The sequence below is a fragment of the Cupressus sempervirens genome, chromosome 1 (assembly GCF_028749045.1).
Source record: "Cupressus sempervirens isolate cs-2001-9-10 chromosome 1, ASM2874904v1, whole genome shotgun sequence".
In the NCBI taxonomy this organism is placed as follows: Eukaryota; Viridiplantae; Streptophyta; class Pinopsida; order Cupressales; family Cupressaceae; genus Cupressus; species Cupressus sempervirens.
In genome coordinates this window covers 132,941,300-132,955,324 of record NC_143118.1, presented here as the reverse complement: position 1 = coordinate 132,955,324, position 14,025 = coordinate 132,941,300, and the positions used below count along the sequence as shown (strand labels likewise).

The window sequence follows — 14,025 nt, the reverse complement described above, 5'->3', positions numbered from 1 at the left end:
TGTTGAATGTGATGCTTGAAACCACCCAAGAATAAATTATTCAAGTTCTCCTCTGTAATTGTATCCACTCTTAAGGATAGAATTTGGAATTTTTTAATATAATCCTTAACTAAGCATGTTTGTTGAAGCTTAGCAAGTTGGCTAAAGAAGTTTTCTGTCACACTATTGCTATATTGTGCTTGTAGTTCTTTTGTAAAAAATTGACCATGATACAATGAGACCCTTTTTCCTCCTATGAGTACAAATCCAATGATACCAAATAAATTGATTTAGTTCTAGTTATAAGGAAGCCATCGTGACCCTTTGTCCATATGGGATTTGATGTATTTCAAAAAAAATCTCCATTTGATTTATCCATGTTAGAGGATCCTTGCCATCAAATTTGTGCATATCCACCTTTGAAAAAAAATTCTTATATCCCATAGGATTATTAAAATTTATGTCATTATTAGTCAACTTGAAGGTTTCACCTTGATTGCTTGAGAGCTCCTTTCTTGTTTCATTCATATAGGTGCTTAACATGCTTCATATATCTAATATATCTCCTCATAGGTCACACATATCCATCTTAACCTCTTTCTTGAACTTGCTAAGTTCCTCATTGGGATTACTATCCTCTATTGCTTCCCAATCTTGATCAGAGGATTTCCCCAATGTGGTTGAATTCTTTTTGCCTCTTATTGAAGGCCCCGTCATGATGGAAACCAATATTTTTGAAATAAATCATACAAATGAAATGTAAATTCTCTAATTTATTTATTTATTTATTACTATAACTTACTAGGGCCAAGATACCCTCACTCGGAAAAAATCCCAACAAAATTTAGCAAATTTTCTACCTTGAGGGATAATTTTCCTTATTTTGCAATATCTTGCTTTTTTTTTACAATTTCTCCAAGCTTTGAAATTTAGGTCCCTCTACTATGTATTCAAAAACCCAATACAAGTTATACTCCAATTCCGTTGGATGTGAGAGATATGAAGATCTCAATAAATTGTGTAGAAATAGTAATTCTACAATAATTTTCTCAAATTTGCTCCAATTCCTCTAAATTTTGGATTATAGCTTCTTTAATATGGTTTTCAAAAACCCTTTAAAAGTCTATGAAAAAATTGCTAAAATCTGAGAGTTATGCTCTTCTCAAAATCGCCCCAATGTTAAGAAAAAATCTTGCCTCTATAGTGCCAAGATCATGCTCTGATACCACTTGTAATGAAATAACTTGCACAATAGAAGAAATAATATAAAATATTATATAAATACTTGATAATAAATGAGAGTAATAGGCTACTTTGAGGGGGCAACTTCCAAATATCTCCAATGAGAAAATACTTCACAATCTGATCTTGAAATAAGACTCACAACCTCCTATATATACCTAATTATGCTTAGGCTAAATAGACACAATCTTGCATAACACCTAGGCCAACCTACCTACTTAAATAATGATAAATGACTTAATTAAGGATTAAAATGGCCACAAGTTGACTATTCATAACCCTATACACATCAATATTAAGGGCATAGCACCTTTAGATTGTACAAGCACTCCTTCTGGAGTGTCTTACTACTGGGTAGATGTTGCAGACTAATTCCTTCAAACAATTGGACTTGGTGTGCCCTTCTCTTCTACATTCCATGCACCACAATTCTTTGTTATGCCTCCTCACTTCTTTATCCACTCTTATGTCTTTCATCATCTGCATCATATCCTTCCTGAGTGCCCATATAGTTTAGGAGTCCCCCTCACTATCGACATTCATACTATCATCCTCATTAAAAAAAATTCATTCCTAGGATGTCTTATTTCACTCTCAACGTCCATCCTCCAATTATAAGCATTTGTATAGGAGGATGCATATACCACTTTCATTTTCTTTTGAAGAGATGGAGTTAGTCCTTCAAAGAACTACCTTTTCTTCAAGCCATTTGTTGGGTAATTTTCTTATTTACCAATGAGTCCCTTCAGCCTATGATGGTAGGCATGTAAAGTCTCATTCTTCCTTGTCTTGTATTGTAGATTTTTTCTACTACTTCATCGTTGTCATCAAGTAATCTGAACTCTTCCTAAGATGCCTTTTTCAAATCATCTCAAGTTGTCCTACAGAGACTTGGCACATTTGTATATAATCAATTGCAATTCCACGTAGGGTTGCAAGGAATGCCTTCAACTAGTAGTCATGGTTGTCATGGTCATTAGCCTCCCATACAGTTACACATGTTTTATAGTGTTGGGTCGGGTCCTTCAACCCACCCCAACTAAATTTGGATTTTTTTGCTTCTCTGAGGTGTTCACCATTTTGTTCATAAGGCAGACATCATGAGAGCTATAAGAGTAAGGTGGTTTGGTCCTCCTTTGCATCATGCACTTCACTTGCACCTTCGACCACGTGTGAGTCCTCTACCCTTTCACCTTTGTTCTTTACACCATCATCAACTCCCCCAAAGTACAAATAATCCCTTCTCTACAAAGTTTTGAGTTTTGATCCCCCTATTTTGGACTCCTCTAATACAACTAAAATTTCAATGCCTCACACGATATTTTCAAACAAGTATGCTACCTCTCCTTCAAGTTTCCTCTCCTCATTATTGTCATCCTCAAAGTGCATGGATGGTTCGAGTGATATGGAGTCATCCTCCCAACTATCCTCGTCAATCACCTCTTGCACAAAGGAAATGTTTGCCTAGTGGACAAGATTCTCCTCTGCTCTATTCAAATGGTAGTTCTCTTGCAATCTCTTCCCACTCCTGCCTTGTGGGTTGTGTTGGGTGGATATTATGCAACCGACAGTTTTGGGTAAAAATCCAGTCGCAAAATAGGATAACTAGCCACAATGTGTGAGACAGAGTCTCTCCTACCTTAAAAGGAAGGCTCCCCCTTCTCACTGTTCCTTGGATCAACTCAAGGTAAGAAAAAAGTCAAAAGATTTTATAAAATGGGTGTTACCAATATCCTTTCTTCTTATCTTTCAAGAAAGAATCCACTTACTCGTGGAGCGAGTAATGAGCAAGGTGAATCTCTAACTACACTTCTATCAAGAGCTGGAAACAGTGATACCGATAAACCTTCACTAACTCAAATGCTAGCTGAAAATGTATTAGTTTAGCTCTAAGTCTAGCCGTACTTTATATGGAAAAGCTTTACAATTAGTGCATAGAGACTCCTAAAAGTAAAAATAACAACTATTTTGCGAATTAAGAGAGAAGTATAAGTTACAGACAAAGCTTGTAGCTCTATATTTCCACAACCACTCCCAGTCAAAGCTTCAGCTCCGATTGCTTCTTAAATCACTACTCTTTTATTGAACACACAATAATAACATGAATAAAGACAATAGACACAAATTACAATGAAAGTTTCTAATTTGCTCTATCACAATTGCTTCCAGTCAAAGCTTCGAATCGAATTGCTTCTTTTATTCACTTTTCTCCCAAATTCATACTACACAACCAAAGTTATGCTTGCACAAGTGTGGCAAAGCTTTCTTGCATACAATAAAAGATGATTTTTATAGTGAGGGGGCACTCCTTTATATAGGCACAGAAATTGAGAAAAAGGTGGAGGAGAGAGTGCGAGCAACTCAACCAACTTTGACCTAGTCTAACTAAAAGAGAAAATATAGGGTTACATGCAACTGCACATGCAACTCACATTACATCTTTTACATACACATGTAACTAGCATTACATGTAATTACACATTTTCAAGTAATACATCCTCTTCAATTACAAACATGAAAGAAGAAGAAGAAGATAGAAAAGAAGGAAACAATCCTAAGGATTGTTCTGAAGGGCCTTGTACTTGGCAATGCTATCTCGAATAATAACAAGATTGAGAGTTCCTATATTTTGTGTGACTACATTCACCTTGATAACCATAATGTTGTGTCTTTTGATAGCTTGATGTGATCAAGTTTTTTCTCATTCAAGTGGTCGTGAATTCTCCTTTGTAGATTGGCACATTCTGGATTCTATGACACTTTGAAAACCTTCTTGATGATGTCTAAATGTAGACTCGGAATAACTTTCCATCAGCACCTTTACCTCTTTTCTTTTTTAAGTAAAGTGTTTGGCGCATGGGAATGCATGTTGTTGGAAATTGTTGATTTTTAAAAAGTGACTTAGGCTTTCAAGATGTCATTGCACGGAAAATGGATTACATGTATATGCAACATGTAATGAGAAATGAAAAGTAAGATGGATTGTAAATGCAAATGGTGAATGCACTTTACATGTATATGTGAATGGAGGATGAGATGCAAAGCATGGAAAGGTGCAGAAACATGTAATTGCTCATGAAGGCATGAATGCATATGGAGGGATGGAAATGGAAAATAGAAAAGGGATAATGAACTTTATAGTCATCTTTGGTGAAAAGGAGAAGTCAAAGTACATGGAAGATGAAAATGACATCTTTTTTACTTTTCAAAAAGTAACTTGTAATCAAAATTAGACCTTTTGGATGCAATTATACATAAGGTTTTTCGTATAATCGTGTTGTGCAAGTGGATGCGAAAAGTGAGATGGGTGAAAATGGAAGCAAAAAATGGGATTAAATGCATGTGCAGATGGTGAATAAGATAGAAAACATGTAATCACATTTGTCGGATGAGATGTGAAGTGTTGTGGCATGGAAAGATGGAAATGGAATGTGACGATGCTTTCGCATAAAGTGAAGTAACAACAAGTTCTTGGAAAAGAACTTGTAACTTCTCCAAAGTGGAAAAAACCGGCAAGCAAGCACAAAACACAAAAACACAAAGAAAAATGTACCTTTGGAAAGTGACTCAAACATGTCAACACACAAAGCATTTCAACATGCAATTCGAATTTGAAGTATGGGAAAAAATCAAAAATATGAAAATGAACCATTTCATCATTTTTAAAGGAAAAATGCACTTTCCATGGCATAGATTTCAACAAATGGCAATCATCAAGCAACAATATGCATGGAAATAGCAAGATCAGCATGAATTGATTAGCAAGTTTGAAAATGTCCACTTATTTGGAGGTTAAAGAGCCAAAATGGCAAGTTTTATAGACTTGAAGACCAATTCTCCCTCAAATCCAGATTTTCAAATAACTTTTTGACCTTTTTCTATACTTGCATTTATCACAAATTAATGAGCAATGAAAGGTCAAATTTGACATGAGAAGGCAAAAAATGTGGTCTCTAAAGAGAAGAGTACGCATTAAAACTCAAAAATGACCCCTCTTAATCCAAGTGTATGGGCTGAAAAGTCATTTAAAAAGTTTTTTGAACCAAAACGTGACTTTTTTATGCAAATATTTGGGCCGCTTTTGCAAAAACGTGGCCAAAAAAATGCATGTTTCTAGTCATTTTTGTCTTGGAAATGCAAAAAAAATTCCCCAAATGCATACACATTGATCGAAATGAAAAAACGTGACTCCAAAATGCAAAAAAGTGGATAAAAACCTCAAATTTATGGAAGTTTTTAGCAAAAACGTGATTAAAAAAAAACATGAAACAAAAACGTTTTGGCTTCTAAAGTTGAAAATGTGTATCAAAATGCAATGAAAAACACTTAAAATGACAAATTGATTCCTCTTTGACCAAAAACATGAGTCAAAAATGGTGTTTTTTTGAAGATTTTTCCAAAAACGTGCCCCTTGGAAGGAGTTTAGAAAAATGTTTTTTAGCAAGATAAATCTATTTTTTATGTTAGAAAATCCATTACCAATCAAAAACAACCCTATTGGAGAAAATCTCATGCAAACCATCAAGTAAATCTCTCACAATCTCCAAAATTGAATTATTGGAGGGCAAAGACATGTTCTTCAAAAACAAACTTTTTAAGTGTCATTGCATATATTAAAACATGTTTTTGGTCAAAATCAGACCTTTTTGGAGAACTTACATATTTTAAAATGTGCATCTCATCAAAATTGCACTTTTTGGGTGTCACTGCATGTTTTAAAATATGCTCATAGGCAAAAACGAACCTTTTGGGGGAGGAAACATGTTTTAAAATGCATCTCACTTTTAAGATGTAAAAGCATAAAAACTCCACTTTTGATGCACTAGCATTAAAAAGGTACACTTATGATAACATTTTGATGTAATGACATCAAAAAGGTCCACCAAGTTGAACTTTATATGTGATGACATAAAAAAATGTCCACTTTTGATAAATTTTACATGTAATTGCATATAAAACGTCCACTTCTGATGGATTAATACTTCTAAGTTGAAAATTATATGCAATAGCATGTAAAAAGTCCACTTTTGATGACTTTAAGTGATTAAATAAGCACATGTCAATTTAAATTCATTAAAATATTACTTAAGTGGGACATAAATTATATTTACATATCATATTAATTATATAACATGTAAATAACATTTAAAAAGTAATATTTACTAGAGCATTTGATTTAAATGCTAAAAAATAAATTGAACTATATAGTTAATATAATCACTAAGTGAAAAATCAAAAAGTAACTCAACTTAAAATATAACATAAAGTGCACTATAGTTACTTTAAGTGAAAATTTAAAAGATAAAGTAACTTAAAAATATAACATAAAGTGAATTTAAGTTATATTTTCAAAAAGTGAATGTCAAATTAGAAATGTAACATGATATTTTTAATTTGTGTTGTTGCATCAAAAAGGTCAACTTTTTGGGCACTAAAATGACCATATCTTTTGATTGACAACTTTGATTGACCTCTAGGTTAGACTGAATAAAAAAATCAAAAGAAAAGCGTAAGGCATGACATAAGAAAAATCAAAAGACTAAAAACCAACAAATGCAAACTCAAAAACAAAGAAAAAGACAATGAAGGCCTCAAAAATCAAGCAAAGGCTTGACAAAAGGAAAAACAAAAAAGACTTGACGAAGGTCTTCAATAAAAAGATTCATCATATCAATTGGTACCGATTGGTTGATCAATACTAACCAATTAAATAATAAACTAAACTCAGAGAAATACGAAACTAATTTGAAAAAGTTTTGTATTATTACCTACATTTTGTGATGACAAAATGTAGGACAACAGGTTGTATTTTGCCTTCAATGTCCATATACCTCTGCATATCGCTCCATAGGGGACTTCAAGATTTTGCAACTAGTCCATGCAGTCGTTGTCGCCTCTCACTTTGGTCTTGGATTTGCAAAGACCTTATTACCGTTGTTTTTGTTTCTTCTCATGTTTTTGTCTCTCCCTTGGTACATCATCTTATGTCCTTGTTTAGCAGAAAAGGCATTAATCATATCAGTTCCCAAAGGTATGACAACTACTTGTGTCATGTAGTTTCTCCCTTTGGTCCCTCTCCTCATACTGTTGCAATATTTTTTGGTGGTGTTCTCCTTATCTTGTTGCATGTTGATCTTCTCTTTCAATCAATGTTTATGTCAGCAACCTAAGTATGCTTCCAAGAAGACCATAGACAATTGATCACATGGAGAGTTTCTCGTGTACGATGCCTTGAGTGACTGCTCTCTTGTAGGCTTCACTATGCACGCACTGGTTAACCAACACTTCCCATGCCTACACCGGGTCTTGTGTCAATTGATCTTCCCTTGTTACTTCCTCTTCTTCAACATCACTATCAATTAGAAGCACTTGTTAGAATGCTCGAACATCATGCCTTTAATTTCTCTAATCTCCAAGTTCAAATAGGAAAGGTGTCAAAATGTTTGTTGGCTACAAGTATATGGTTTCGTACAAAGCACAAACTTACATTCAAATGAACATGAATAAATTATAACTCGGAAGAAACATGATATTAATAACTCGGAAATAACACAATGTAAATATATCTTGTAAACGGTAGATCTTTTCATAGCATACTTGTTAGTACAATCAAAACCACATAACTTGTTTTGACTGGAATATAAATAAGCTTTACAGTTTATTTAAGTCTGCCAACTGTCAGCAACTAACACACCTTTGAAACAAGGTTTTATTATACTTCAAAATTTAACTAATAAAATTTTATTTAATTACTATTTGCATGTTTCTCATCTCCAAAGATAATGATCATTTACTCCAAGCAATCCCAAAAGAGATTGCATAGATGTGTCAGATTTCCCTGAGAATAAAGATGAATCGGCATCATTCCCTAGCAACACTACTTTTTTGAAGATAGCAAAACCAAGGAAACAATTGGAAAGGAAGGAAAACAAAAGCAGAAAAAATCTGATTGGAAGCCTGTCGGTCGATGAAAGAATTCAATTTCCTATGGATACACTCCTGATCAAGGGTAAGAGAAATCTTATTACACTCTTGAGGAGATGCAACTCTGCTCAAGCACAATTATCTTATTTAGCCTTGATTGTATTTTAGATCTCTGAGCCCTTTGCTTGAGGATAGTAAAAGAAAAAAAGTATGATTGGAAGCCTCTCACTTGATGAAAGAATTCAATTTAGTATGGATACACTCTGCACCAAGATTAAGAGGAATCGATCTTTTAACACACTTGAGGAAGATGCAACTCTGCACAACTATTTTATTTAGCCTTGAATGAATTTTAGATCCCTGAACATTTTCTTAAGGATAGTATGCTTTGGTGGCTTTTTTTTCTAAGTAGGGTAGATTATTCAACATCTTCCTCTCCATAAAGAATTGTGTTTCTTAAATAAACATGTTATATTAGTTTGATATTCTATTACAATAGGTATCAAAAGAATAGAAACAGTTCAAAATAGTGATTACAGTTTCATTACTCTAGTAGACTTAAATTAGCACCTTATGGATTTAAACAATCTATTTCAGTAATGAATGGTTATTGATCAACTATGGCATTCTGAACCTGTTTTGAGGTAATCTTAACAACTTGGTTTTGTGAAATACACACACCCTCACATCTTGTTCCAAAAAAATCTTCAATAATGAATCTGACATCGTATTTGAAATTTTTTGCAATCCAAGTTACCCTTTTAAATACATAATTACATAAAGCTCGTTTTCACAAATCCTAGAAGTGATAGTTTGCACATTTAAAAACCAAGAATTATTTTAATATAAATATGTAAAAAATCAAGATTTGTTTTCAAATCTTACAAGAAGAAACTTGAGAGTGAATATACAAATAAAAATGGTTGTTACAAAATCCAAGTATACCTTATGAAGCTTTTGCTTTTTGTTTTGCTTTCAGCAATGTAAACCCAACAAAAATCAACAAGAAGCTAAGAAGGGCGACCCCAGCAAATGTAGGTATTATAATTGCATATTCCCTAGGAAGGAAATAGTTATGGGCAAAGTGATCTCTGTCCACAAAAGGCTGCAAGACACTATCAGCCACAGAATACAAAATCGAAAATACCAAACTGCAAACAATGAGCAATTTTAAATATACAGCAACCAACATGAACAAGGGAAGAGAGATACCAGAATGATCACCCAGAATGTGTAGTAGGCAAATACGAAGAAACTAAAACTGACCATAAGTAAACCAACTGCTTTGTCTTCCAAATCCATCCTATAGATCACTTAAGTGAGCCTCCAAAAGACTTAAAACTGTCAAAGTAACTGCATGTGTCATTGATACAGCAACCTTTCTATACAAAAAATATGAGTGACATTGGACTCAAACCATGTCAAAATATAAGATGAAACTACTGCTAATATTAAATTCTATGAAAGCAATAAAGTCATCTAAAAGTAATGCATCTATGAGTTATGCATGTGCATTTACATCCAAAAATTTGAGCGATTTTGGACTCAAACATTGTCTTATCTATAAAAGCAATAAATTTATCTGTACATATGAGTTAAGAAAATGCACTATAGAAAGAAAGATATAGATAGACTTGTCTAGCAACAGAAGCACAATATCGAAGCAAATATATGCTTCAACTGCACCCTGGTCAATATAAAGATATAAAAAAGAACCTGCTCCAAGTTCAGACTGTATCCCTGGATAAATGCCTTCCCCATCTAATTTTCCATTCATAATAATCATTGCCGTAGATACATCCATATGCTTTTATCGAGACTAAGCTTGCAATGTAGAGATAACTACAATTAGCTTAAACAACTGGCGACAAACTACAAACAATTCTGATGCAATCCATACATTATGCACAGGTTAATACAGAGGCTCTGCCTTAACATTGTCATAATGAATAGCACACTCAAAATACATCACAAGTCAAGCTAAAGAGCACAATGCCAGTTAACTGGAAAGGCAAGATGCAAAAGTCTTATCTATTGAAAGCATTTTCCTTTTCAGGAATTTCCAGAAACCCTCAACAATCTAAACCAATATGCAAAACTTTAAAAGAAAAAAATTAGCACCTCAACAGACTCAAGATTATTATTATTGATTTGGCTAACCTGCATGCAAGGAACATAAGATTAGCAATAAAGTATTTATTTAATCATTACCCCATTGGCTCAATGTATGCTGCTTTGTCGTTGATCACAATTCCAGCTTGGCACCCTTCTCTCAATGGAAAAGTCCAATTGAACCTATTTGTTAACCTCTTTTGTTCTACCACCAGTGTGATTCTCATTCATTTCTATTTATATACACTAGAGACCCAATTGGAGAACAGCTCCAATTTAACCTATGTGTGAACCACTTTTGCTCTATCTTTGTTCCAACAGCATTTATAACATATAATATTACAATTCACTAGAGGATCATGAGTCATAATTCCTTAAAGGAGGATATGTATTGTACTTCCTACTTGAAAATCCACAAGGTCTTATACTTTGTTTCCACCATAATCATATCTTATATGTGTTCTAAATCTCTTGTTCTATGCCCAAAATGATTACATGAACAGCAATAACCATAGAAAGACTTCTTGATCCTGGATGTATGTGCTTGCCTTGGAGGAAAGGACTTCTTTAAATTGTCCCTGACTGCTTTAGAAGAAGACCTTGTCTTCTTGCTGCCTTAATTTCTGATAGGGCTTTTACCAGTAGCGTCAAATATTTTCGTCTTTCCCTTATTTTTTCTTCATAGAAACCTCTTCTGGGTTTTCCTTGCATGTTTGTTTTCCTCTGCAGCCAAGTCCTGTTTTCATTGATAGTGACCTTTGCCCATTAAGTACATCATCTAGGATTTGAGAACTCTTTTCAAACTTAAGACTAGTGTTTACTTCGGCAGTAGTTTCCTCCAAATCCTTCCTTGGAGAAGCAATCACAGATCTAACCTTCCATTATTTCTTCCTTAACTTTCAATTGGGTTCTCATTTCTTCTTCAATTATTTTCCTTTCTTCGATTTGAGCTTTTAGAAATATGATTACATTTGCCGATTCTTCATGACTACATACTAACACCTTATTAGATTCAAAGTTTTAATGAGGTGTAACTCTAGTTTCTGGTTCTTCTATCTAAAATTTTCAATCTCATTTATGGCACTATAGTATTCTTCCTCATCACTATTCTCATGATGTTTTGAATCCTCTTCTAAATTTGTCTCTTTGTTAATCACCAGATAGTTTTCTCTTTTAAAGAATCTGCCTTCTAATGCCAACGTAGTTCTATTTATCACTTCATTACTTGCATTTGGTGCTTTGTCATCAATACCCTTCTTGATAATTTTTGTCCCTTTTCTCTTTCCCATATGTGCTCTCTCGATCTACCTTCAAGTGGTTAGACATTTAGAAAGAATTGGTTCTAGTACCAATTAACGAGTATACAGTTACACAAATCAGTATAACAACTTCCACCAATTCAAATTTTATCAATCACTATAGCATCATTTACTCAATTTCAATAATCATGCAAATGAGAAATCACAATAACATAATATTTACGTGGGATTTTGCAGCCGAAAACCATGGGAAGTCACTTGCTTATATAATAATTTCTTTAAAAAATTGTAGGCTCAACCTACTAGAGGTACCACCTCATTCAAAATTCAACCTTATCATTGTTGCTTCAACAACGGATGATGAATGATCTTTTTTCTTCACAAATTTTGCTGCTACTTTCTTCTTCAAACTGTTATAACATCCTTTTCAAATCTGCTATAAATCAATAACGAATTTGTCAAGACTTTGATCTCAATCTTCTTGTGTAAATTTGCTATACACATCTTACAATCTTCTTATCAAATCTGCAATCTATCTTCTCAATAACAGCCCTTGTGCATATGATTAATATTTTTTGCAACACGCAACACACTCCTTACCCCTATTCTTCATCTCTATTTATACCTTTATCTTCTTAGACTCATAATATTTGGAATATATACTTCTTGGAAGAGACATGTCCTCCTATTCACTAATTGCTGCCTGTCTTCGTTCAATCAATATAGTAATAATTGTTTGTTATAGCACCAAAACCACATACTCATAAAATCGTAGATTGCTTCTTAGTCACACCTTTTTGTTTTCTAATCCTAATAGGTCTTATCATTAATTCCTTGGTAATTGCTTCTCCTTATCATTTATGTCTTTATACTATAATGAGTTGGCTGGCATTTTAAACAATCAAACCCTCTTTGATAAACATCGCATCACTTGAAAATGATCACTTAAACAACCCATCTGTGATTTCTGTACATCACAAATTAAAATAGTTGCACTCTTTGGAATATAAATGATGTTTGCTTATTAGACAAATGGCTTCCAGACCATCTGTGTCTTCATACTAATTGCATTTTTATAACTGTTGCTGTGTGTAATTAAGACGTTCTAGTAAAAAGATTGCCATATTGTCCAATCATTCTTCCTTTATTATCTATGTAGTCAGCTTTGTCAAACTTATGAATTCAGCCTTGTTAAACATATATAGTCCACCTTGTCTAACAAATGTGCTGCTGATTATATCATACATCAGTAATAGATGCAGCCTTAGAATTGCTGAACAGAATAAGGCCGTCATCTTAATACATTGCTCCTTTCTTCACTTGTTTGTAGTCATTTGATCATTAACCAATCTTCAAGTTGGTTGATATATAAGTCAGCTGTTCAAGTCTCAATACTATCTCCTTTGTTATTGCTATCCATGCATGATTGCTGTCCACAAATGCATTTATATAATCTGATCTCTGTCATGGCATTATATTTCACAAAAACTCATAAATGAAGATACCGCTATAAGGAAGAGTCAAACTAAACTAAATTTTACTTGACAATCTCTCTCTGAACTTAGTTATCAATGACCTAGAACAAATTATCTTATTTTTTGACATTAATGATCTCATCTTTTCACTTTTGACATCAATGACAATATGTCTCTTTGACATTAATGATCTCATCTTTTCACTTTTGACATCAACGACAATATCTTTCTTTCACATTAATGTTCCCATCTTTTCACTTTTGACATCCATGCCAATATGTCTTTCTAACTTTGATGTCAATGACAACAATTCCAGCAAGGCAACCAATTTTTGTTGAGCTCATTGAATTATAGCAGTCTAGCAAACATTTACTTGGCAATCCATTACGTATGTCTGATACAGCCAAGGTGATTTTCAAAGATATTTTGCAAAATCAAAAAAAATGATCTCTCTTCTCTGGATTATTCATGCTTGTAAGGATGTCCTAGAACGGACCAAAACAGGCTAGAAATGCAATTGAGTTACTTCAGATTCAAAGAATTTGGTGCAAGCACATCAATTTTCGAAAGGGCGAAACAACCAAGATAATCATATAAGTCATGGATTCTAGTCTTGCCCACAGAAGTTTAAATTTAAACCTTTAACCATTTTTAATAAGTGTTAACCATTGTGATTGAAGATCCATATCCAAAAAAAAAACTTTGTAGGCTTAAACAAGCTAGTTTTGAAGCCCATTCAAGAATAGAAGTACCACCAAAATCTGGCACTCATGAAACCACGCCAATCCATTCAAGAATACAAAATGTTAGCTTATATATTTTAATAAGCATATTTTAGCTTTCATAATTTCATTTCATAACATATAAATCAGAAAAGCTTTCAAGACTTAGGCTCAATATTGTAATGAAAATTAACAAGTGTAAAGAGAAAAGAAAACACACACAATGTCGTCGGTAGATTTTGCATTTTGTAGCCGACTTGGTTATGCCGTCAGAGATTTTGTATTTGGTAGCCAACGGGTAGATTAGGATTG

General features: G+C 33.5%; 1 protein-coding gene across 6 annotated transcripts in view; it reads right to left on the bottom strand.

Moving 5' to 3' along the window:
• Positions 1 to 8,965: 8,965 nt before the first annotated feature.
• The window catches only part of DPMS2 (dolichol phosphate-mannose biosynthesis regulatory protein-like protein), a 118,326-nt gene continuing 113,266 nt past the window's right edge, over positions 8,966 to 14,025 (bottom strand). For 5 of the 6 annotated variants that reach the window (XM_089817670.1, XM_089817677.1, XM_089817690.1 and 2 more), the window contains 2 exons: positions 9,358 to 9,486; positions 8,966 to 9,250 (listed from right to left, as the gene is read on the bottom strand). In XM_089817670.1, the coding sequence (XP_089673796.1) occupies positions 9,092 to 9,250; positions 9,358 to 9,447 (249 nt within the window). In that variant the 5' untranslated portion in view covers positions 9,448 to 9,486 and the 3' untranslated portion in view covers positions 8,966 to 9,091. Of the gene's footprint in view, positions 9,251 to 9,357; positions 9,528 to 14,025 lie in introns of all 6 variants that reach the window. The other variant, XM_089817699.1, reaches the window with a different exon arrangement.